This window comes from Cydia pomonella, chromosome 10 (genome assembly GCF_033807575.1).
Source record: "Cydia pomonella isolate Wapato2018A chromosome 10, ilCydPomo1, whole genome shotgun sequence".
In the NCBI taxonomy this organism is placed as follows: domain Eukaryota; kingdom Metazoa; phylum Arthropoda; class Insecta; order Lepidoptera; family Tortricidae; genus Cydia; species Cydia pomonella.
The window spans coordinates 4,909,849-4,936,355 of record NC_084712.1 but is presented as its reverse complement, the minus strand read 5'-3'; the positions used below and the strand labels follow the sequence as shown (position 1 = coordinate 4,936,355).

Sequence of the window (26,507 nt, the reverse complement as noted above, 5' to 3'; positions counted from 1 at the left end):
TGAACTTCGCCGCGAAGGAAAAATGGTCGCACACAACACAAGTGCAGTTTATTTACGCGCTCCATCGTGATCGCGAGTGATGTAAACCTATTTTTGAAGTTAACCTCACTTTACCTGTGAAAGGTGATTCATTTTAACAAGTGTTTTGGGGCTATGTAAAATTGATTTAGTACTTTATGTGAGACAAAACAGTGAAAAGTTGCGGCATAGGTTTAAGTGAATTACGGAGAAAATGACGTGCGAGAAACTAAAATAAATCGATAAGAGAGCGGTCACGATGTCAGACAAATGAAAGATGGATAATTGTTTCGTCGCATGTGGCTGTGATGATAACGGAGGAGTGACCACAGCCGATTTGGACCGGTATACGGACAAGATAGAAAATGTGCTCAACGATGAGAAAGGCAGGAAGTTCTTTAGAAATTTTATGTTTACATCGAGGATGAAAGACGGTCGGCGTACACTAGATTTCTGGGAACATGTCGAGAGGCTACTTAATTACAAAGAAAATACTGAAAGTGTATCTTATCGTTCGTATCTGAGAGACGTGGACCGGTTGATAGATGAAGCTGAGAGGATAGAAGAACTCGATTTCGCGACTATGGAGAAACTAACGATCGCACGAGATTCTGAAGACAAAGAACAGATACTTGAAGCACTCAGATTATTGAAAGTAGAATCTACTAAAGCACTTAGGAGAGAATATAATGCTTTCAGACGTCAATATATTAAGAAATAAGATTTTTTGTGCACTAGCAGTGCCTTGCATTTTGAAGCATTTTTAAAATTGGCGCCATCCCTGTTAGACTGTTTTTTATAGAAGAATATGCGCAATGGAAGTAAAATTCAGTGGAAACGTATATTTTTGCCAATGTAATGCTTATTTATTGTAATAAAAGTACAAATGATGTACATTTTTAATTTAAGTAGATTAGTAAGCACCTACTTAATAAATTACATGCCTTGTCAACTATGGCATTAACAGTCAGAGAATTGACCGGAAAATAGATTATTTAATTACATATAATCGACTTTTAATCACCTCTTTCCTCTTAATGTACAGCGTGTACAGCTACAAATTCCGAATATCTACCACGAAAATATAAAAAAGTTTGATTTATATGGGTCAAATCAAAAAAATCTCTTTGGACAACAGTTAACAGCTTTTGAGCATATATAAATGTTTAAACCACAGTTTCTTGAAAGGGAGTAACCATTTTAGAAAATTCGTCTTTATAGCCCTTTAATTTAGTTATGTTCACAGGAGAGACGAGAACGTCATTGCTGTGTATAACCCACATTCTTAACTGCCCATCTTGATCTAGTCTGATCAGCTGTCTATTATTCTCATAAGCAATTAATAGAAAACTATGTCCCTTCAAATAGATGAGTGCCATAGTAGTCCTCAGCTACTTTTTATGTAGGTACATGTGGGTTGCGTTGGCATGTATGACTAGGTAATTACTACAACGCATGGGGTGGTGGAGTAACAGTTCACATGATATTAGTTCAACGATAATCCTCTTAATTAATTTTCCTTTCCTGTTTGTACTTTGTAGTCAAGTTAATATATGCAGTCGACATTTAGACGTTTGTTACTGCGCGGCCACACACTCGACGAGTGCTATGGGAAGTAGGCAGTGACCTAGTGTGGCTACGTTACTCGTCATCGGCTGCCATACCGCCTTGCATACTTCGCATACCACTCTCGTCGAGTGTGTGGCCCATTACACTCACCTTGTTGGCAGAAAATTGTTAACACGTTCCCTGTCCTGGTGCGTAGGGTTATGAAACTTTTATTCAGGTGTCCGTGCTTTCACTATGGGTTCACCACTTCGAAGTGGAAGCTCACTTGGACATGTAACTACGTCATGTGACTTTGTATGGGTAGTCACGTCTAAAAATATCGATACGAACAAAGTGCCAAAATTATGTACACTACCTTAATATATGGGCAATAAGGTTGTGTATTTCGATCGAGTGAACGTGTTAAAAATTACAATTCAGTATGTGTTCACAAGTGTGGCCTTAAAGTATTAAAGCATATACAAACAAATAATTATGAATTGTTTATTATCACCTAACTAAAATGAGATTAAAATACTGCAATACTGCGCAGTAAATTGCTAACTGTAACAACTTTTCAATTATTTAAAATGACACCTACCTTGATCAATGTAATCCATAGCCAGGTCCGCACTGACCCAGCATACGTGCGAGGCAATTTCCTCACGTACAATACGGCCAGTGTACAGTGCCTCGGCATTGTGCGTGAGGAAATTGCCTCGCACGTATGCTCGCTCTGTGTGGACCCGCCTAATCAGTATTTTCTTAAATATTCTTAATGTTATTTTACTGACATAAAATTATACATACATAAATTACTCTTTTCATTTGACTTACAAAAGACATTTACCTGCTTATCTACAAATTATATAAAACTTAAATAAAATCTTATCACATTAATTGTAAGAGTCTATTTCTCGAATAATTTCGTTATAAATACATATATTTCTGTTTAAAATAAATCACTAGGTTCTAGATTCAAGCTGCCGGCACTTCTAGGTTTTCTTCCACGAGTAGTACATCTCCAGTGGTTTGTTCACCTGCAATAAATAATAGAATTAGTGCTTCCACTTTAATAACTACTTGCGACCCGCCCCAGCTTCACATGGGTTAACAAATTATACACCTAAACCTTCCTCAAGAATCACTCTATCGATAGGTGAAAACCGTATGAAAATCCGTTCAGTAGTTTTTGAGTTCATCGCGAAGATACACACAGACGGACGGGGCAGGGGGACTTTGTTTTATAAGGTGTATTGATTACATTTTTTATTATTATTTTATTTCAGGGAGGGAGCACTACATGGGCGGTTTAGAAAAAAATGCGACCTATTTTTTTCCCCATAACCATTTTTTATAGACTGCGTGATGGTAAAGAAATGAAAGGAACAAAAAATGTATGGACATTATGAGATACTTTTCTCCTATTCGGCTTACGCTCTACACTACGTCTACACTGGCCGGTTTGTGCGGGAGGAAATTGCCTCACGCGTATGCTCGCTCTGTGTGGACCCGGCTATTCTGAGTAGAAATAACTTAACACTCCTAACGTAGAAAAATAGGCCATTTTATTAAAAACAGCTTGAAATAATATTGCCTATTAGCGGCCTAATACTTAGGGCCTGTTACGAAATGTATAAGTAAAGTATGGGATAGCTAATTAACAAATAATTTATCTGCCAGATTTTGATATTTGATTGTGAAATGCCAACGATCCATTTTATTTGTCAGATAAGTGGCATGTAGCTTATTCAGGACTTTACTTGGACATTATAAAACAGGCCCTTACTTACTTACTTTCAAATGGGGGTTAGAGCCTTGGCACTGCTCTGATCCAATCAGAGAGGCGCGGGACGAGATAAAGGAGCAGTGTGTACATGTATTCGATCTCGGCCTGACTTGGGTGTCTCAATGAGTGTGTATAGCGCATAATACTTTTCCGAGCAAAAGGAATCTGGTATCACAATAGTCGTGATATTTATAGCAGTTATACACTTCCACAAACAATAAGTACCTACCCTTTTGCTTGAAAACAATATAATGCATCGCACAATAACACTGATTTGGAAATAAGCCAAATACAATGTATGTGGACATAAGTTATTCATTTGAATGGCTCTTTTGACCCAACAGGTTTACAGTTTATATAATGACTAAGTTGTCAATATCTTCAATATTGAACTCTAGATCCAAGCAGGGGGTCAGTGATAAGAGTTAATAAACAGTATATTATTAGGAATCCTATAAAATGTTAACTTTACCCTTTCTTAGTTGAAATCAACTAACCTCATGCACGTTTAGACAATTACCTTCCAAAACTTATCATTAATCTGGCGGAGAGTCTGCGAGCCGGCCAGTGGCACAAACTGCCCCGGTGCCGGAGCCACATAGATGCAGAAGTTGAGCAACCGGTATGCTTCGGGGAGCTCCGCATCTAGGTCCAGCGTGAGCCTCATCGCTAGGTACTTGCTCAGGTGGTCCACTGAAAACAATGGTGGTCAATTGGAATTAAGAAGTATGGAAGAAGTCTGGACAGATTTAGGATAAAATTATAGACTAAATAGCAAGAAACATGTTGTTCAGTCAAGTTTTTTTCAATCCAAACCTTTTTTTTAATTTATTGAAATGTGCATATGAATTTGGTAATTTTTTTTTGTAATAAGAATTGTATGAATTTACTGTGTTGTTAAACAAAGTTGCTAGCAATGTTTTGCCTCTTTTTTTGTCTCACTAGCAAAGTTATCTTGGTTGTACTGTAATACTAAAGATCCTGCACTTATGCAAGAAGTGCCGTGCAGGGATAGGCTTGTATAGCCATAAGCGAAAATGCATTGGCCGTCTCAACCCCTCTTGACACAGTGTTGCAACAACCATCCATCAGGGGCCAGTGGCCATTGATGATGTCCTAAACACTTATTATGTACATTACTGTATTGCAAAAAAAAACTTACAAAGAGATAGAAGTATAAAATGGATAAAACAACCTACCAGAAGCATTAGCAGTAGTTTTAATGTATCTGACAGAGCTATCCCGCAGTGCCCTCATGAGCTGGTTGTCTCCGGTCATCTCTGTCGGGTGTGGCTTGAAGACCAGCTCAATCTCATTGGGGTTCAGGGGCTCGCCTTCCCCTTCTGTGTCCATGGAGTTCTCACCTTCCGTCCTGGAAAGTTATACTTGCATTTGGGTGTTTTGCTTGTGTAAGGCAGATTCCACTTCACAGTGTACCATTACCAGCCGATTAGCAACCATCACAAACCTGACAAACAGTGTCAAACTCCATACATTTTGTCAGGAACGTGATGGTTCGAAGTTACTAAAACATGACTTAAGTTGCTCTTTAAAGTACAAGTTAAAATGAAAATGCCCTTAAATCGAAATTCATTCTGTGTCACTCTTTGTAGATTTTCAAGTTAAATAAATAGTTAATAAACACTTATAAATGATTAACTCATTGAGAAATTAATGTGTTAAATTACTTAACAGCAGCATATTATCAAAAATATGATATTAAAATAAAACTAATAATAATTGAAATATGCACTTAGTACAAAGCGCATGCGCGAAAGGGTTACAAGGTATCTTAAGTGCTAAAACAGTCACAACCAGTAAATAATAAGAATTTGCAAGTTTATTTAGTATATTTGACTACACTTTAATTAAATTTCATAGAATAATGTAGTGAATAAAGTAGAAATATCTGATAAGTATCATAATTTTATCTCATACTAAAAATAAATTAAAATACTCATAATAGAAACAATTTTTTTTTATATTATAGTAGAAATAGTATATAAAGCCCCATAGACTCACCTGCCATCACTAGATTCACTTTCCTCGCTGCGCTCTGAAGTCAAAACTGACTTTGCTCTTTTAGTGATGCTTGTGTTTTTTGAAATGGAGCTAACATTGGACGGCACCGGTGACGGCGTGCTCCTCACAGAAGGGGGATTAGATGTTGACTGTCCGGGAGGCGTGGGGTTACCCATTGACGTTGCAGTGCCATCCTTAGGAGCTGACGAACTACTACCGTTTTGAGCGTCCGACGCCCCATTAGAATTAGACAGACTGCTGTTATCATCTGCTCCAGCTTTACGCGACCTCTGAGGCCTGTTTTGAGACTGCAATTTGATCCCCTCTGTTATAGAATTCACTAAAGACGCCTGCGAGTGAGACATATTCAGTTTTGCCAACACTCGCTCCTGATGGGCCTCGTATTCATCCCTGCTAGGATATATTTTTGATATCAATAAATCAAAATTAGGGTCTGGTCTCAGAGAACGTTTGGACACTAATTTCTTACGGCATGTCGGGCATTCTTTGTTGCCTGATCGCAAAGCGGTCACGATGCAATCAGAGCAGAACCTGTGGAGACATTCTTTAGTCGTCATCGTCTTCTTCAGCATATCCAAACAAATTGGACACATCAATTCGCTGTGCAAGCTTCGTGGGGACACCGCGATTTCGGTAGCGTCCGTTATCACTTCTTGAGGTGTCCGGTGCAACTCGTAAAGGGATAATTCCCATGTTTTGTTCTGTGGTGGCTCTGTTGACGACATTTTTACTCAGAAATATTTGTTTATCCCAATTAAAAACACCTATTCCAACTTATTTTGACATAACACTTCCTACCGAGCCGCCGCCGCCATGTTCAATTCTTTTTTTATCGTCTGTCACTAACTAAAGTTGTAGGGAGAGTAACCATTCAGCCAATACAATTTCGTTTACATTATATTATAGTTAAAAGTCGGTGTACACTACTTTAATACACTACTTTATTGGAAAAAATACTTTATATGAATATATTCCAGCACAGCCACTTTGTCAGTAGAAAAAGGCGGCAATAAAAAAATATCAGTGTGAATAAAAAAAAATATGGGAGATCAAACGTTCGCGCCTATATTTTTTAAAATTTGCCGCCTTATTTTTCTGACATAGTGGCTGTGTAGTTACGCCGACAAAGTCGTACAACAACATAGATAGATGGTAGGATCATATAGATGTGCTATACCGCGTGCGCCCCAAATTCTGTACAGACATTGAGTGAGACCACCACGCAGGCCAACAGGGTAAGGAAGGTCCTCTCCACCAAGTCGACCATAACCTTAGGATCCCTGCGTAAGCCAGACAACTCGCTCACAAACTCACCGGAGGAGGCGGAGCGGGTCCTAGTGCAAACACACTTAACTTACCGGACTGCGTGATATCCCCCCTAAGTAACTGAAAATCTAAAGGCCCCGCCAGACGACAATTTTTCGCCCAATTCGATGAAATTGACAATTTAATCAGGTGCAGGTGTGGATGAAATGAAAACTGAAATTGAAGGACATTAAGCTCGTCCACGATTGACGCCATTTTTTTTTTCTAGAACTAAATTGGCGTTAATCACATCTATGCATATAACGTACACGCATAAAAACTTGCATTTCGTGCTCATTCTCCTATAGCAACCATTATACTTAACCATTTTTGTTTCTATTTTTGTAATAAGTGTCACGCTGCCTCGGCAGCCTCACGAGTCAGACTAAATTGCTTCTCCTTTTATCATTTCAATTTATCTAAGCGCGCTACAATAATTCGTTTTGCTTTAGTATTATGAAACGCCAACCCATCTCGCTAATCGCAGTAGTTACAAAGATCTAGTTTTTCTTTGGAAAATGTTATGTAAGTAAAGTGATTTAGAACTGGTTACCCTCGTTAGGGATTGGTTGATGTGTGTATTATTACACTGTTTTTAGTTGGCAAGAAGTGTAATGAGTGTTATTTTCCAGTTACAAACTGTAGGATGTGTCTCAGAAAAAAAAACTTGTCTAATTAGGGATTTACATTTCCGCAGCAGCTTGTTAGACGTGATAAAAGGTGTTAAAGTGTATAAAAAAGAAACTTAGAAAGGTGCTGTTTTAGCTATAGTTAAAAAAAACACAGACACAGATGACAGTGTTTGATTTTACTAGATATCACTGTACCACCCGACGATGGCGTAGGTAGATGGAATAAGGGCTTTATAATTTATAGATATCTAGTTTAATTCAAATTAAACGCATGAGTACCAAAATAGTCAAAAATGATTAGGGGTTACAAAATCCAATCTGTAATGATTGTGTCGTCATGAAAATGACACACGTCAAAGACAAATCTTGCTCACCTCGATCTCTTTTTGTGTACGGACGAGTCACAACATGCACCGCCATAGGTGCAGTTGTACCTATGCTTCGGCAGAGGGGAAATGTATGAATGCCGTCTCCCTTAGTCCCTTTCCGGTGTTGATGTTGCTCGAAGGCTAAAGTTGTTGAAATATTATTATGTTACCTATATTAACTGAGTACCCATAAAATAAAAATGCTGCTTATGGAGTATAGTTAGTGAAGAACTGCTCTAGGTACCATTCGCATGTTGGCAAAATAGCAGACTCGATAATAACTTAAAGCTGGCCATACCTACACACTAGGGTAAAAGGGTAAACCTGCGCTGCGCAGTTTCATCAACTGCACAGTTTCCTATATACTACTGACTGTGCAGTTTCCTATGTATACAGCTTTGCCTTGTGCAGAGAAGTAATCAAGACCATTTGTATTATGGAGGTAAATTCACTGCCGCTCGATCAACTAGGTAAGATTGTATACCAACTATACAATCGACCATCGGTAATAGCTATCAGCTCTTTGCTATCACTATCAGTGATATCAAGGCTTCTACCAATCTACCATGGTTCTACAAACGTTGCAACAAATGCTATGCGAGCTTAGTTTAAATGCCGCATTGTATTGCAAATCGCTATTAGCTGTATTACCTTTGTCGAGGCCATTATATCAGTATTTAGGGCTTATTAGATCCACACGGCCGCCAGGCACTTGTCAACGGGACCCGATGACTTGCAAGGGTCGTTTTCCGTTAACAATATTTTAAATGTAAATAATACTTTGTTAGAAACAGAAAATGATTCTTGCATCGTGCCAAGTGTGGATCTAATAACCGCTTTTCCTCCGGATGATCCTCGTACACCTTTAGTATTAGTAGCCTGTCGTCTACAAAACTGTAAATAAAACCGGATAAGTGCGAGGCGGACTCGCCCACCGAGGGTTCCGTACTTTTTAGTATTTGCTGTTATAGCGGCAACAGAAATACATCATTTTTGAAAATTCCAACTGTCTAGCTATCACGGTTCATGAGATACAGCCTGGTGACAGACGGACGGACAGCGGAGTCTTAGTAATAGGGTCCCGTTTTACCCTTTGGGTACGGAACCCTAAAAACACCCTTCTATCTTCTACCGAGGCTGAAGATTACCGTCATTAACGCATATACCGTATATACGTATTTGGATAGGACCGTTTTGAAAATTGCCCACCGTTTTGAATCCGTCATTTTCATAATAAATGGCGGCTTTAGAAATTGCCAGTGTCCTCTATGAAATTTAGTCGAGCACCTTCCACCCATCAACCACCGTACGTAATAGGGAGCATAAAATACTGGACGGAGATCTCCGACCGCGGTAGATAGAGGATACGTTTTTTCTCAAAATGTTGACAGATGTATTTGGCTTTTTTTAGCCGGTAATATCCGCATTTGATAGACTACAGGTAGAGCAGTTAAATCACACGAAGCCGTTATACTAAGTAAGTAAGTACTACTTTAATCGATTCGCCCTTACAAAAACTACAAAACTTACTTTGTTGACGACATTTGGCAGAATTACGAAAGATATTTTAAAAATTCTTAAATAAGCAGGAACCTAAGCATTGATTGTGAGTATCCCGCAAAAAATTATACCCCCTTGTTAGAACAGAAAACTAAACAAGTAGGTAGGCAAGCGAAAGATCCATTCAGTTCGTAAGTACATTTAGTCAATTAGACAGGAGTATAAGGCGCAATAGAATGCTAAGTACCTACGAGTACCTTAGGGAGTAATTAAGTTTTACTAGCCTATCTAAGGTAACCTAGCATTAGGGTTGCCACTTGTCACTGTTTAGGTACCTTTTTTATTTGATGTTATGTTATAATTATAACGAAGATGGCAAATAATAATACGACCTGCACTTTTTGGGCGCGACACCAGTCAAGGGGGCTCGCGGAGGATGCGCCCTTGCTGTTTACATTCGCGAGCTTTTCATTCGATTACAAACCTTATATATACCGTGCCGCTTGTGTTTCAAACTCGCCGAGCTTAGGGGCTGTGGCCGAGACACAGGACGAGCCGCGAGCCGATCCACGAGCCGCGAATGTAAATCCGCGGTTACAGTCCAGTCTAGTAGAAGACCAGTCCAGGTGGGAACAATTTTTCGCCAATCTGATTAAATTGTCTGATCAAATCAGGTGGTGTGGACGCAAACGCCGATTATGACCGATATTATATTACCAATAAACTCAATAAAGTGGAGGTGCGGATGCAAGAATACCAATTTGTGATGCTAGTATCTGCGTTTGGGGGCATTTTTAAAATTTAGAGCGCTTAAATAAGTATCACTATAAATCTTAAATTGGTGATTAAATTTAAGATTGACGTCAATTTATTTTCTGCTGAAATCGGTCTTTTCGGCCTTTATTCTAACATAAAATTTAGGTACATTTGCATCCCTTACAGCATTAAGTTGGTCATTTTGTGCAAGTAGATTGTAAATTGTTCGCCATTATGTTTCTTGAAACGGTTTTAACGGTATTGATGTGTGCCGACCCTAGATAAAATGGTATTCGTACTTTACAGAAATTACCGTAAGTGTAGGTTTTAACATAAATAAATACACTTCGTGAGTGCATAGCAAAGTAGTTTGAATAGTATTTACAACTGCGCGTGTGCTTTAAAACAATATATCATTCTAACTCAGTTTATTAACAATGCTTTAAAACATTACATTGTTAGTACATTTAGTTAGTTCGCCAATTTGTCAGTAAGCTTGCAGTTAAAAAAATCCAGAAAGAGAAGAATGAGTGTGTTCAAAAAAGGAGGAGTTTTCGCCGAACTGTGTCAAGTTTCGGCGGTTTCGAGGCCGGCTCCCTGGCACTGCGGGGTTGCGTAATGCATCGCAACAATAATATGATTTGTAGTGTTTAGTTTTAAAATATATTGTTATAATATGTTTGTTAGTTTTAAGGTGTTTATCTATGGGTCACTAGTTGGCTACCCATAAGCTCCATCATCCGACACATGGAAATGGTCAAAAAGGCTCTTGAGTAGCTAATGGGTCTTTCCTTAGGGGGCAACTACACAAAAGATCTCTATGGGTCGAAGTGTATCCGCAAGGGCCCCCGGTAATTAGAAGATAAGATAAGATAAGATGGGTCACTAGTTGCCTGAAATAAAGATTTTAATTTCATATTTAGCCAGACTATAGACACCTGGTTAGGGTAGATGCGACCTTTTCCTGTTTTTTTTTTCAATATAATTAAAACATATGGCTTCACATTGCAACTCTTTACACATTTATTAGTGTTTATTGCCAGCATCCCGCTGCCACACTTACCCGTAGGTATTGTATTGGACTATAACCGCGAATATCGAAGTTCGCAAGTGGCGGGCATCTTTCTCTTTTACTCCAATTAAGGCATGATTAGAGTGACAGAGAAAGATGTCCGCTATTAGCGAACTTCGCTATCGGCCTACCCTCTGACCGGCTGGATGTTGACAATGGATATTTTATTTTAAATATTAGGTACATATTTACTGTAAAAGGACCCACTGATTACCAGTTCCCAGGTTCCCAGTCAGTTATTCGCAAACAGTGCAAAAGCTGACAATCGCGAATAACTGACAGGCCGATAACGTCCGGCGAACTGGTGATCAGTGGGCTCCTTTAAGAAATGGTCTTAAAAATGCGCAGTTACATATATAGGTAGTGTAAGTCTTTTATTATCCAGAATTTACAGCGAAAACTTGATTAGGCACTTGTTGCACCGGCACTAGATAAGTGTTCGAGCCTACGTTTTGGTGGTTTTGGTTCGAACCCAAATTTTGTCCATTTAAAGGCACAACTGCGTACACGTTTTGGTTTTGGTTTTGAATGTACCCTGGATTCACTTGATTAGGTTGGATCGGGTTCATGTTGCTAGTAATAATTTGTCCGTTTTGATTTGGCTGTAAGATTATGGCTTGCTGCCCTTGCTGGTTCGGTATTTGCTGTATAAGTCCGTTTTGATTTGGCTGCAGAAGTATTTGCTGGTTCGGCATTGGACCTTGCTGGCTTAACAAAATAGGCTGTGTAGATTGTGTTAACAATTGTTGATTTCCGGGTTGACTGATGAGTAGTTGGTTTGGTTGCTGATACGTCTGGACTGGTTGAGCTATGAGTTGTTGTTGGTTTAACAGTGGTTGCTGATTTATAGGTAATATTTGCTGTTGCTGTTGGTTGCCGTATAAAGGTTGTGACCCTGTTTGTTGAGCAACTAAGATCTGATTTGGTTGAGCGGGTTGTTGGTTGATTGGATAAAAAGGCTGAGACTGCGGTTGGCTGATTTGATATTGCTGAATCTGATTTGGTTGCTGAGTTTGAAAAGGTTGCTGATTAATCGGTTGTTGATTAGGATACGACTGTTGTATCGGTTGTTGATTAGGATTAGCTTGCTGTATGGGAGTTTGCATATTTTGGTACTGTTGTTGATTGTTTTGATAATTTTGTGGCATCGGTGGCGGGGTGTAGCTGGTTTCATGTTGGTCAGGCTGATGCTCATATACCGGCGCAGGCGGGCCGTAGAGAGCATTCTGTGCTCCCTTGTTGATGTCATTTAATTTGTCCTGCCCAGATTCAACAGGCTGAGCAGCCTGTCCATCCCTCTCGTTTGTTACGCGGTTGAGGGCGTCGGCAGAGATGAACACTGGAACGTATTTTGGGCTGCTAGCAGGAGCTGTCGAGCTGTTAGGGGGAACTGGGTTGCCGGTTGCAGAAACGGCTAATGCTGCTGTTATCTGGAATAAATCAAAAGAAAATAATACAAGGCCCGGGCCCAGGGAGCCTAGCAATGGTTTTTAAATGGAGAAAGGGGCTCACCTAAATTCTAAGTGCCCTACTAAGTGCCTTAGGCCTCTAAATCCGGCCTGGCAGTACCTACACATTATCCTACTTTATAATATCAAAATAATTTGCCAAATAAGTATCAGTGAAGGTGTCATTTGCCAAGGTTAAAATTGTTAGACTAAATTGTGCACTAAAAAGACATGGCTTAGTGCGGTTGCCGTGCAGTAATCAAGCAAGTTTTCATTTTTTTTTACAGGTTTTTATTTTACAATTCTTACATTGTATATTTATACTTTGGCACTATTTTCTACGCCAACTTACCGTTAAAATAGTTGCTAATTTAAGGTCCATATCGCTGTCTTAATGCCTCACTAATGAACCTTCACGGCAGTGATTTTCGTTTTATAGCTGTCATTAACAGAGTTAATTTGATCATAATGAATTTACCACTTATCACAATTAATAGCTATTTAAAGGCATTATAAATCAAGGTATAACCCCGGAAAAGCGTTAGCAAATTGATAAAGTACGCACAGATCTGATGAATGCGCTGCTTGCGCATGAGTCGCTAATCGCTTGCGCAATGCATGTAAGCGCTATTGATCGTAAAGTTGTGTCAGTAACACCGGAGTGCACAAATGCAAGCCAAGCAGTCCAACGCAACTAGTTGCGATTGCAACGTATCTCGTGCTTGACGCGAATTCATCAACCAATCGTGTTGTAGCATTCCACCCAGGCACAGCAAACGAGAATGTTCGGTCGGAATTATATGAACGGGCCTATCTTTACTTTTGAAATCTTTAGCATACGCGCTATCGTACACACGTAAATTAGAACCGAAGTGAATTCATTATTATACCTTAGTACTATGTCCTTTTGAACGCCGAACGAACGATCGAAGAAGTTGGCGCGTTCCGAGGTTTTCACACAGTGTAGTATCGGTGATTGTAGGTATTGGTGAAAGAGACGGATTTATTTAGGCTATAAGATGTTTTAATAAACTGAACTTGAATTTTAAAATATCTTATTAAATTACATGGGATAAGATATACTTATTATAATATAAAAATCTAAATCTTAAAGTTCCTCATTAGGTATCGAGCTAGGACGGGTAACAATGAAAAAAGGGCTTAAAACACATCAATATATTTTTTATTAAATAATCATCACTTGTCGGATACTTAAAATATCGTACAATTACATTAGAGCACAAAAGGCACAAGTTTAATGATACAGAATCGACTAGAGTCCGACCAATATAAGTTGGCAGCGATTTTAATAGCCCAGACGGTGCACGTGTTTTTTAAACGTCAAACTTCTATGAAATTATTACTTAACCCGTGACGTGCTGTCGACACGTCACGTCAGGTCGTAAAGTCAAAATCGCTGCCAACTTATCTTGGTCTGACTTTAAAAAACTCTTCCAACGTTCAACATTATTGTTATACTTGCTGCAAAACTAAGTGGCGAGGCAGGCCTTAATGCCATCTCTTTCACTCTGGGTTATTCTTAAAAAGGGTAAAGGAGATAGCATTATGATATCAGTCTGCCTGCTTAGCTACTTATCCTGCTGACTGCACAAGTGCACATTTAGATGACTAAGAGGCCGCTAAGAGTGGACCAAGATTTAATGTCAACAATGACTGTAATAAGTCGTCGTCGCTCACAATGCTCTCAGGCAGCACTTCTAAGTCCAGCAGCGTCTCATCAAGCGCAGTTATATCAATATCTAGTAGCGATGCCAACGTAATAGGAGAACTGGATTCATCAGTTCCATCGTTACCATCACCTGTCTCACTCCCACTGTCACCTACTTCGGGTCCACCAGCAGATCCGCTATTGGATCCATCGTCAGATCCGCTACCTGATTCAGCAATACCACCTCCAATTCCCCCACCGATACCACCCATGCCCCCTCCTATGCCACCTCCTACGCCTCCTCCAATACTGCCTCCTATCCCCTCTCCTATGCCACCTCCTACGCCTCCTCCAATACCGCCTCCTATCCCGTCTCCTATGCCACCTCCTACGCCTCCTCCAATACCGCCTCCTATGCCACCTCCTACGCCTCCTCCAATACCGCCTCCAATACCGCCTCCTATACTTCCTCCTACACCCTTAATTCCACCTCCGTTGCCTGCACCTCCAGCCCTTGTAGACCCTCCTTTCCCACTCTCAATATTGGTGACCGCTAATGCGTGTATCAATTTCGAGATGATGTTTTCAAGCGCATGCTCTCTTCGGTTGGGGTAGACAACACGTGGTGTGACGCGTGGCAGTGGCTCGCAGGGCCTGACGCGGCGTACGTACCCGCATTCCGATACCTGCGGATGAAAATACATATTAGACAAAATCATAAACGCAAAAGTCAAAATGGCCAGACACAAATACTTCAATTCTTAAGCAATTTATTAGAGAACAGTAGATTCTCTTGATGCGTAGTCTAATACGCTACTATTGATGATGACTGACTATACCTAAAGTAAAAGTAAAGTAACCTATACCTATATAAAGTGCATGCCTACTTTATGAATGACTTCATTCATCATATGTCCATGCAATTTTGCAGATCGCTGTTATTTCGCAAAAAAAATTGTTTACAAGTTTTTTTTAATGTATTTGTAGGTGCATAAAAATCAAATGTCACTTAAAATGACTTTTTCCTGTATTTTGAAGTAACAATAACAATATGTTTTGTTTTAATTGGCATTAACTTTTAAACTTTTTAGTTTTTAAATATGATCAGAAATACACTATTAAAATCTTTCGGGTTTCTCGTGAAATACCGTGTTTAGAGGCATTTAGGTATCCTACTGCAATCCTGTTAGTTATTGATCGTATTATTATTTGTTTATTTCATAAGTTTATCTCATAAGATTACAGCATACATCAACACACGTTCAAAGATTTAAAACCTTATGTAAATTAATATTTAGGGCACTCACCTCCCATATGGTGGATATCAAAGCCAATAATACAAGTCTACTCGTAACGTACACCATAGCTATTCATGTGTAAGGCTGTTATTTTTAATACGGAAGCATGTTCTATATATAGGCTTTTATTTGGGGAAATTTCATCACAAACTAGCGACCTATTTTTAATTTGTGGCAACAAAAACCGATAATAATAACAGAGACAAGTGAATAACGAAGACTGTTAATGTGTTAATGTCACTCATACGGTTGCCGAGTTCCATATTTAGGGGTAGTCTACAAATTACTTGACGTGAATATCATGAATTTTTATCCCTCCCCTCCTCCTTGTCACACGTGGTCACATTTGGCAATTTTGTTGTTGGTGGAAACAGCAATTAGAAATTATTAGTTTTAACCAAAATACGTTTGATTAAATTTAGTAAGTAAGTAATTAACAACGCAGAACCGATTAGGAATAAAAATTAAATCAATGAAAACTATATGTCGTTACGCAAACTAGTCATTTACAGTTACTAGTACTTAAAATCTGTACAGAGAATAAATTGAATTGAATTAAATGATTTTAGGCAAAAGACTCGTTAGGGATAATCCATAAAATAAAATAAAAATATGGAATATAACATTATATTATAATAAACATATTCAAAGGGAGATAACTGTATTATATTAAATAAACTATTGTAAATGTAATTTAATTATAATACTAGAGACCTACTTTCCAAAATTTTGTATTGCTATATAAATTAGTTAATAAGGAAATTGTAAGACAACTTCAATCATATTGCAACACCCTCACAGGGTAACATGTACGTTTCCTAACTTTAAGGTAATATCACCATGTATTTATATGCATGAATGCACATGTATGCAATTAATGACAATAAATAAAACAAGTTTCATTTACAGATGAAAGTTAAAGCGACGTCCCACAGTTGGTGACTCCCCCATTGTATGAAGAATAGCAGTCTTCCTTGTGCACGTGTCTTTGGAAAATACGAAATATTAGAATATTACGCAGGTTAAATTTTGATAAGTGCCTATATATTAGGCCTAGGTATTTGATCTTTGAGCATACGAAAGTATTATCATGTCACGTATTGAGCGACTGATAAGTGTTTTTCATCACACTTGCTCGAAAAAGATCTTAAATATACCATGCAGGTATACTGAAGGACAAAGGCATGTATTGTTCCCGCGGGAGTTATGTATTGTGAAAATAAGCTAGGAGCTATAGCTCCCGAAGGAGTTATAGCTTATTTTCACAATCCGTATAACAATATTAGCACGAGCTGTTAAACAACAATTTTGCCCCCTTCTAAAACAAATAACTATTTACAGAATATTCAATCGTGGCTGAATGCTGGATAGCTTTGTGCCTTCGATGCCTATATCAAATGTCACCGTATTTATTATTTCGCTTAAAATTATGTTTTTTCTTCGCAAGTGTGATGAAAAATATTGTGTGTAACTCCCCGAAGGTAAGAATATCACTTATTCCCTTCGTTGCACAAAGTACTTTTAGTGTTTCATTTCCTAATAGTTATAAAAAAAAATACTTATTTCAGATTTCATACTCATACAGTGTATAGTATATCTTTTTATGTGAAATTTAATAAGCTTTGACTTCGCCATATACTGTAATCATATTAAATCCATAGCTCCAGAGAAAAAAAGAAAAAACAAAAAAGTCGCATACTTTTTCTTATGCCATCTGATCCCTGTGGTCCCCGAAGCTCAAATTTTAAGACACGCAAACAGGGATCCCAGAAATTGTATGTGTCTCTGATTACTGTCACTATTGTTTGAATCCCAATTAACACCTAAAATCTTTTTTTGCAATCACATTACAGCGCGGCTTACGTGGGCGATGACTCGCGAATGCGACGCGACGTGACGCGTAGCGGCGCGACGCGGCGGGCCAACGGCATTCGGAGATCGCCCACGTTAGGACACTTCCATAGGTATCAAAGGATTGAATTCACCCGCGCCGCGCCGCGCCGCTTCGCGTTCGCAAGTAATTCGCTCAGGTAAGATACTGCCTTAACCTTTTGAACGCCAAGAGCCACTAAAGTGGTCGTGTGCTGTCGTGCCAACCACGCCAACGACCACTAAAGAGGTCATGGCAGACGCTGTCAAAGCAATTTTACTGTTGACAGATAAAGTTTAAATTCGTTCCTCAATAGTTGACATATTGGCGTGTATGCCACATTTTGATGCGAGAGAGAAAGCGTTGAAAAGGTTAAGCCCTAAACCTTTTTCTTCCGTTAATTTTAAACACTTCGTATTGCATACATTGCATAGCACTCATGTACCAATAACGAATGTACGATGTCTATTTTATTGAAATCCGCAAAATCCGTCCAGTACCCTATGCTACAGGTTGTATTGAATCATTTAGGTATTACCCATAACCCTACTTTCTGGTTATAAGTCGCAGTCGAATAAAATGTTGATATTGGGGTAGATCATGTACATGTCGTACAAATGTATCCTATTAAAAGAGAATAATATCCTCTACAATGGATTTTTATGTTATTTTTGGTTAGGGCTTGTGCACAAATCACGCGAGGTTTTTTCGGCTATTTTTTAACCCCCCCCTTGGTGATATTTGGTGAGGTTCTTGGCGAACCCCCCCTCCCCCACATAACCTCACGTGTATTTATTTTTTCATTAGACCTTATTTTAAGATAATTAGTATTGTATTGAGTAAATCTTGTTTAGACTCGCTATTTTGAAGTGCTATAAGTGAAGATTTATGTTTAACAAAACCGAGAAAAAGTATGTGGTAGATATTTTTCTTAGTGTCGTTCACAATAGAAAAATACACGTCGTAGGTTTTCTTATACCCCCCCTCTCCCAACGTGATTTCTCGTGATTTTTTCGTGTCCCCCCTCCCCCCCCTTTCGAGCCTCGCGTGATTTGTGCACAACACAAGTCCTTATTAATTAGGATGTGCAAGGTGTAACAAGAATAGTGGGGATCCGTTTAAGGGCATATTCGGTATCGTGTTCAGATTAGGAAAAATAAAAATATTTTTTTTGCACCGAATTTTTTTTTATATCCGCCTCGTCGTACAAATCGGCCAAGCCTCTATACAAAAGCCAAAAAATTTACGCGTCAAAAATGTTTTTTATAACTTTTGCCTAATCAGAACAAGATACCAAATATTCCCAAAAACGGATCCCCACTATTTGTATATTCACGCATTTTTTGAAACACTGCTATAATAACGAGGGGTGGGTAGTGAAACCCGATAATTCGAACAAAAGGGTTTTTGAAATTGGAACTATATGTGACACACACACACACACACAACTCCACATGTACGTGGAGTTCTAATTCGAATGAAAAAATATATTTTTTTATATCGGGTTTGTCCTCCCCACGTCCTCCCCTCGCTAAAGGCATCTAATAAATAAATTACATAATAAGTCAGCAGTAGTTATTTATTAGATTCATAAAAGTGGACGTTACACAAACAAGCTTATACTACAAATCTGTCAAACGCGGAAGTTATGACTTCTAGACATGCATTACATTATCCGGCAATGCTGTCAGGCAGCACATCCAAGTCAAGCAGCGACCGTCCGATCGCATCTACTTTGACGCCTAATAGCGATTCTAAAGGAGAGCCAGATCCATCATTTCCTTCGCTACCACCACCGGTCCCACCAGATCCGCTTCCCCCACCGCCGCCGCTAGCACCTCCAGACCCTCCGCTCTCACTCTCAACATTGGTGACCACTAAAGCCTGTATCAGTTTAGAGACGATGTTCTCCAGTGCGCGCTCGTATCTTGAGGAGTAGGCAACGTGAGATACGACGTACGGCTGCAGATCGCAGGGCGTGACGCGGCGGAGTACGTATCTGCATTCTGATACCTGCGAATGGAAACACATAGTATAAGTTTTTTTTACAAAATGACTTTTAAACATAAAAATAAGTTTTTTGTAATTTTTGTAATTTTTGTTTTATCAATGACTTTTCTTTCAACAGGCAACTAAAACTCACTGAGACAATTTTAACAAACGCAAACACAGTTAGGTTGTGTTGTTTAATCATAGAGTTTCTATGGCCACCTCCTATATTCATCATCAGATCAGCTCGATGGTATCATAATATTGCATTGTCACCCGACTCACATAATGTGTGTGAAGTTTCAGCTCAATCTAATAAGGGATAGTGGGTATAATTTAAGTACCGTAAAACCACCCAACTATAGTCCAAAGCTCCCAACTATGGTCCACAAATAAACTCAATTTTTGTCGTTCAGGTGTGTATTTTACTATATTTTTGTAGTTCTAAGGCAAAGTATGTTTATAAATGGAAGGTAAAACTAGGAGTAAACCACAAGGAACATTGGTATATATACTTAATTTCCTTTTGAACTTGTGGACCATAGTTGCAGTATTGGACTATAGTTGGGTGGTTTTACGGTAGCTTGCACGATTTGACCCGAACATACATACATTGTAAGTTAAATAATAGCTTGTAGTAACCATTGAGTTATTATTACTACAGAGAAGGTATACAAAACAATGAAATTGTCGCAATTACGTGATCAAAACGTCGTAAGCGCCGTAAAAATATGGCGCTTATGCGTTTAGGTCGCAAGGTTCACGCTCCGCTTCTTATTGTTAGTTGTCAAAATAACTCATGGCACAAAATATTGGTTCTCTGTGCCGGTTTTATACGTAGTAATAATAGTTCAATGGAAATAACCGACTTCACAAAACAGCTGAAAATACTGGATTTTGGTGGACTGCTTTAAATGTTGTTGTTTATCAGCAGTTCCACTTCACCAAACGATGCTTTCCGAGAGCGAATGCACGAGTTACAACTTTCAATAAAAAGTACCTACTAATATTTGAAGACTGATTTCTCCTGGATCCATCATCAGTTCTCGACTTGACGACTCGAGTAAATAATTTTCCAAGTTGGTTTTCTCTTCGAGAAAACAGCAACCACATAAAAAATCCTGTCTCGCATAGCTAAACTGTGGAATGAACTGTCGCCCACGGTATTTTCGGACTGATAACACCTTCAAACCTTTTAACCCGCACCCGACCCGCAACATCATACCCAGTGTGATCTGTTTCACTCTACGTGGTATTTCTTAATTCAGCAATGTAAGAAAGTAATCGAAACATCCTAATGTGTTAGTTCTTAAGTTACGAAGTTTTGTTAGTCTTAAATCATTGTAATGTTAATATATATTAATTAATATTTGTAACGCTTTGGCTTGTTAGCTGTAAGTTACAGATGTTTACCTGAAATAAAGAAATAAGAAAAGAGCGTACTTTTGCCTTAAATTTCGGCAAAGCACTTGCAACCCCTTGCATTGCAGGTCTACATGGGCAACGATAATTTGCTTACCATAGGCGAGATTCATCTGTACGTTTGCCTCTAGTTATAGTTATAAAAAAAAAATATCCGCATCCTTCGAAAATTTACTTCAAATAGTCACTTATAATTATTAATTTTTGATACAAGGTTAATTTGATCGTCATTTCTTTCAACAGCTTTAAAATTTAGGTATAATATTATGTAAATTAATATTTAGGGCACTCACCTCCCATAGGGTTGCTAACAAAGCCAAGAAAACAACTCTAACGTACACCATAGCTATGGTTTGCGTAAGGCTATTTTTTATAAAGAAGCATTTTCTATATATAGCAATCTATATAGGGAAATTGCATCATAACCTAGTGCCCTATTTTACTTCGCTAGAAAAACCCGATAATAATACCAACGACAAGTCAATAATGAAGAATGTTGATATCATCATGGCGGTTGCCTGGTTTATTTCCGCGCCGTAAAGGTGGCCAGGCCATACACACTAGGGTCTGCCTGCACAGTTTTATCAATTGCACAGGTAAAAAGGAGCGTGTGTGGCATTCGAGCGAAATTTTCTATACAGCTATACCTGTGCAGTTAAACTGTACAGGCAAAACTGCGCTAATGTGTATGGCCAGCTTAACACAGATTGCTGTTACAGTACTTTACCGATTACGATGTAGCTATGAGTCAAAATATAAGTAGGTATAATCAGACACTTGGTTGCCCTGAATACTTATAGTGGTAAATTCTAGGAGGAACAAAAATATGTTTTAATACAATAGGCTACCAAACGAATTTAAGGAAATACGATGAGTATGAGTATGAGTATTAATTAGATATTGTAATTTTTTAATTCCTAGTTTCTATACAACCGAACATGCTTTTATATGCTGACCAATAATATGTATTTTATTTCGCTCTGACTTTATTGATTGCTATAATCATTGCACCTTGCTACCTTTCTTTACATTGTAAATCTGTTTTTAAATTTATTTTCTTTGTGGTGCAATAAAGAATATTTACTTACTTACTTACTGTTCTGTAAATATTAATTTTTATCTTTTGCCACACCCAAAATGAAATGAAATGAATGCTATAACCATTTGACTTGACATGTGGGGGCCTACCGCGAAAATCGAAATTCGCAAATTGCGGGGAACTTTCTCTTTTACTCTCACTAAAACGTAATTAGAGTGACAGAGAAAAATGCCCGCAATTGACGATTTTCGATTTTCCCGGTAGCCGCCCTGTTGTAGTGCTTTCCGGACTACGGTTTTGTCAAAATAATTTATATAATCCCATATCTATAGTTGGATACCACAAAGAAATGATTTTTTTTTTTGTATTCATCTTTTAAAATAAAGCGTCAAAACAAAAACAAAATACGGCAATGTAGCTTCTAGCGGCTAGTTTCCTTCACGTGTCATCCGACATCCGATATCGGATCGGACAATGTGGTAACGCTCTTACAGTCTTATGTATGTACGTGTCTCTGGCAAACAAGAAAAATGAGTAATATTACGCAGGTTACATGTTGACATGTGCCTAGGTGTTAGCTCATAGTTTACGGAAGTATTATCATGTCACGTACTGACATTGATAAGTGTGTTAGTGTCACACGTGAAAGAAGAAAAGTGTGGTGTTTCCTAATAATTCACCTGTGCTCTCCAAAAAGCGATAGTATACTTACTTACAGTTTTTAAGTATTAGTAACACGCCTGATTCTTGTAGCATCCTGAAGCTTACCCACTTTTAGACAAAAAAAACCGTTATTTAAAGATTTTTCCGGCTTCGATTTTTATATTTTTTATCTTGATTGAGGAAGGGTTTAAATTGTTTTTAATGCCGATGTAGTTTTTCTTTTCTACCAAATAGGCCTGGAGATTTTTAAGTATAAGTTTGATATGACCAGTCTGGCCTAGTGGGTAGTGACCCTGCCTATGAAGCCGATGGTCCTGGGTTCAAATCCTGGTAAGGGCATTTATTCGTGTGATGAGCATGGATATTTGTTCCTGAGTCATGGGTGTTGTCTATGTATTTAAGTATTTATAAATATTTATATATATTATATATATCGTTGTCTAAGTACCCTCAATACAAGCCTTATTGAGCTTACTGTGGGACTTAGTCAAATTGTGTAATAATGTCCTATAATATTTATTTATTTATTATTTATTTATTTATTATTATTCACTGTAATTATAATAATCACTAATCAGTATTTATATAAAAATCTTTCTTTCTTTATTTGTTATAATTTCAAGCAATCAAAGTCTTTTACCCCCTTTCCCTATATCACATCAACCAGGATCTATATCGGGATTCCTAAAGGTTTTTCTCCTATTTCCCTTAAGCTTTTTGCTATAATGACTATTTTTCCTAACGCTCATATGCCCTAATTATGACTGTACTAACATCGTATGGGTTATTTTTTTATTCTAGAGTATTTTATCCTAATATTATTTTATTTGCTATAAACATGTCATGTTATTCCCTAACAGCAACTTATCATAAAGATCATTTGTCCTAATATCCAATATATCCATGTTACCCTGATACCCTGATCCAACCTGTTACCCTGATCTAAAGTAATTACATTTTTTGTCAACAGTTCGTTTTCGTGGGGACGCAGTTATAACTTAACCTAACAAACTTTTTTGAGAACTGGTTTTGTGGGGGTCGCAGTTCTAACCTTATTAGCCTTATTATTTATGTGGAATTATATTTAACCCCACATTTTTGGTAACACTTCGTGCTCGTGAAAGCCGCAGCATAGGACTGAATCTTATGGCGAGTGATTTTAGGTCAAATGTTTTTATGAAAACTGATGTTATACCTAATATTTAAAATTGGGATTATTGATAGTTATAGAACTAATAGTAGTTCAGGACTAATCTGTTTTATGACAATCATTACGTTATGGCAAATGAGTGTTATGACGACTGAGTTTTATGGCTATTACCTATTAGGACAAAACGGTTAGGGTAAGTGACTCTAGGACAAAAGTTATTAGGGATTGCGAGGGACCCTTCAACCACCAACCCGCCAAGGTTTTTTTTTTTCTTTTTTTATTTTCCCGCCAATATGCAACAATCCGCCAACTTGCGAACTACTCAGTCGGAGCTGTTATTTGTTTTTAATTGTAGAGTGACATAATGAATTAATTGCTATTTTAACTATCTTTGAAACAAAAATATGTAATGGAAACATTGATAATTACTTTGAAACCATACAACTGTTTCTGAGTTTTCCCCAGTGTCTCATATTTTCTCTTTAAGAAATGTTTGGAATCGGCTCGGTGTCGAGTAGCGTTATTAACTGTGCGGGGATAATTGTTCGACCTTACACAGTCAGCCCGTCGTTCATCACTCTGCACCGATACTGATTGACGATGCGCTCGCTACCTGATCTATCATCGGGTACGGGTACAGTCCGCCGTGTACAGGATGCGTGTGTTAAGTAGCGTTATTAACTGTGCAGGGATTATTTGTTCGATCTTCCACAGTCAGCCCGTCGTCCATCACTCTGCACCGATACTGATTGACGATGCGCTCGCTACCTGATCTATCATTGGGTACTGGGTACTGAGTACTGTACTGGAAAGGTTTGATTTTTTTCACAGCTTCTAGGGGCTGTATACTAGAGTTTTAGTTTCAACTCGATACCTATCTCCACGTGTTCCCGAGATAAAGGGCCTTTACTTGACTGACAGACGAACGGACGGACAAGAAAGTGATCCTATAAGGGTTCCGTTTTTCCTTTTGAGGCACGGAACCCTTAAAAAATACCTGTCTTACCTACCTCTGTTTGTACAAAATTCTAATTATAAAACTTTACTAAGTTCATGAATGCTGACTATATTATTACAACTCGTCCTTTCCGAGCATCCTGTATGTTTGACCGAGCGCTTAGCTTTCCTTCAGCTCAGCAAGCAATTGGAATGAATCCTAGTATCCATCATTCGATACAGGATGTACAACTAACAGCGAGAATTACGACTTGTCAGTTGTGTCTCTAACAATTATGGTTTTTACAAGCTCGTATCAAAATGTTCAAGCAGTCGAGTGTAAAAAATATAGAAAAAATAGTACTCGTCGAAGTCCTACTTTAAGTCACTCTGGTAGATAACTGCCTCCTCTTCTGCGGGGCTGCAAACAGGACAGTGAGGACTAGGCTTAAGTAGGTAGGTACCTAGGTAGTTAAAGAATGAGTGACGCTCGACCGGGCCGGGTCCGGGCCGGCCGAGGCGTCCGACAGATCATTTTCTATGACGGCTGATCGGTGATCACATGGTGCTTTCCATAGAAAACGAAGCTTGATAGGAAGCTCCGGCCCGGCCCTGGCCCGGTCTAGCGTCTGTTATCCTTAATTATGCTCTCAATTCGTGTCGAAACCATGATTTTTCAATCAAGATTAGTTTATTGTCTTATATGTATTAGCCGATTGGAATCGAGTTAGGTACCGACGGTCAACTGATCATAGTGACCATCACAAATGGGAGACTAACACGCGAGGGCTTCCTTTCAAATGTTTACTCCCATGTCCACAAATATAACAAAACAAGAAAGGACGTAAGATTGGAACATTTCTAACAAGTTACACCCCTTTTCTTCTAAGATAACAAAGTACTGAAAGTTCCCCGTTCTGAAGAAGTGTAATTAGCCTTGTTTTAATTATACTCACTAGCCATTCTAAGCTAAAGAGTTTCCCTCGTAAACGCTAACAATGTACTTATACTTAGACACCTTTATAATTAAAATGACATAAAATTTTATGTAAACGGCTAGAAAGCGCTGTAATAACTCTTAATATATCAAAGTACAGTCTAAAAAATATGTGAATATTAACCATGCCAATACATGATGGGATACTTTGAGAAAGTCGACAATACAAAAGTGACACTGTTAGTGATTCCCCTTAAGTGATAGGCTAAGGTTACCGCGTAGCATTAGGCCGGCCCTGCGCTTCTTTCTCTATATGTATCAGCCCGTGCTGTGGGGTTTGCAATATGGCTCTCGTTTTGAATTTAATTCTTCCAATTCTTTTACTGGTCGATGGTCTTGAAAAAAAAAGAGATATGCGAGTGAAACGGATGTATGACGAATTAACGGAATTATACACACATGTAGAAATAGTAAGGATACAAAAATTACAAGTATAAAATAAATATGATACCGACAGTTTCATTTCATACACGCACCACTTTTGATTGGAGTGTTGGCTTTTGTTCGCGATTCAGTAGAAATATCTACTAAGGTAGTTGGTATAGGCCGTGAAATGTGTCAGTCAATCAGCAGGCGAATTATGAATGGCTTTATCCACGTGATTAAAATAAGTGACATTTTAACATCACGCGGTTGAAAGAGACAGATCTGTCTTTATCACGTTGTCAGGTAGACAAATATAACCATCATATCCGTACGGTGTGGGTACCTACAGGTTACGTTCATGTTACTATACAATATTGATTGACCTTTTAGGATATTTCAATTGTATGTGCTATATAACATAAATGTATTTCTTAAACGCAAATTAATTTGACTATCACTCTATTAAGTCTATTTATATTTAATTCAGAAAGCTACAGATGACAGCTGTCAAAGTATAAAAGAAAGTGACATGATCAAAGAAAGTGTAATGTAATTACAGAGATCTTTCTCGATATGTCAAGATGCGTTGCGCCGTGTCAAACATGTGAATCAAACCGAATAAAAGTAAA

General features: G+C 38.3%; 4 protein-coding genes across 4 annotated transcripts; all 4 read right to left on the bottom strand.

Moving 5' to 3' along the window:
* Window positions 1–2,056: 2,056 nt before the first annotated feature.
* Window positions 2,057–6,325, bottom strand: LOC133521878 (E3 ubiquitin-protein ligase RING1). Its single transcript, XM_061856986.1, has 4 exons — window positions 5,378–6,325; window positions 4,555–4,727; window positions 3,876–4,048; window positions 2,057–2,606 (listed from the first exon to the last, which is right to left on the bottom strand). The coding sequence occupies exons 1-4, from the start codon at window positions 6,121–6,123 to the stop codon at window positions 2,562–2,564; spliced, it is 1,137 nt and encodes a 378-aa protein (XP_061712970.1). The 5' UTR covers window positions 6,124–6,325; the 3' UTR covers window positions 2,057–2,561.
* Window positions 6,326–11,379: 5,054 nt separating this feature from the next.
* LOC133521875 (uncharacterized) lies at window positions 11,380–12,979 on the bottom strand. The gene is made up of 2 exons (XM_061856982.1): window positions 12,832–12,979; window positions 11,380–12,461 (listed from the first exon to the last, which is right to left on the bottom strand). Exons 1-2 carry the CDS (start codon window positions 12,859–12,861, stop codon window positions 11,409–11,411), a joined length of 1,083 nt encoding a protein of 360 aa, XP_061712966.1. The 5' UTR covers window positions 12,862–12,979; the 3' UTR covers window positions 11,380–11,408.
* A 661-nt stretch (window positions 12,980–13,640) lies between these two features.
* LOC133521876 (uncharacterized) lies at window positions 13,641–15,787 on the bottom strand. Its single transcript, XM_061856983.1, has 2 exons — window positions 15,456–15,787; window positions 13,641–14,834 (listed from the first exon to the last, which is right to left on the bottom strand). The coding sequence occupies exons 1-2, from the start codon at window positions 15,510–15,512 to the stop codon at window positions 14,109–14,111; spliced, it is 783 nt and encodes a 260-aa protein (XP_061712967.1). The 5' UTR covers window positions 15,513–15,787; the 3' UTR covers window positions 13,641–14,108.
* A 3,094-nt stretch (window positions 15,788–18,881) lies between these two features.
* LOC133521877 (MOB kinase activator-like 2) lies at window positions 18,882–21,103 on the bottom strand. Its single transcript, XM_061856985.1, has 2 exons — window positions 21,021–21,103; window positions 18,882–19,329 (listed from the first exon to the last, which is right to left on the bottom strand). The coding sequence occupies exons 1-2, from the start codon at window positions 21,069–21,071 to the stop codon at window positions 18,988–18,990; spliced, it is 393 nt and encodes a 130-aa protein (XP_061712969.1). The 5' UTR covers window positions 21,072–21,103; the 3' UTR covers window positions 18,882–18,987.
* Window positions 21,104–26,507: the final 5,404 nt, after the last annotated feature.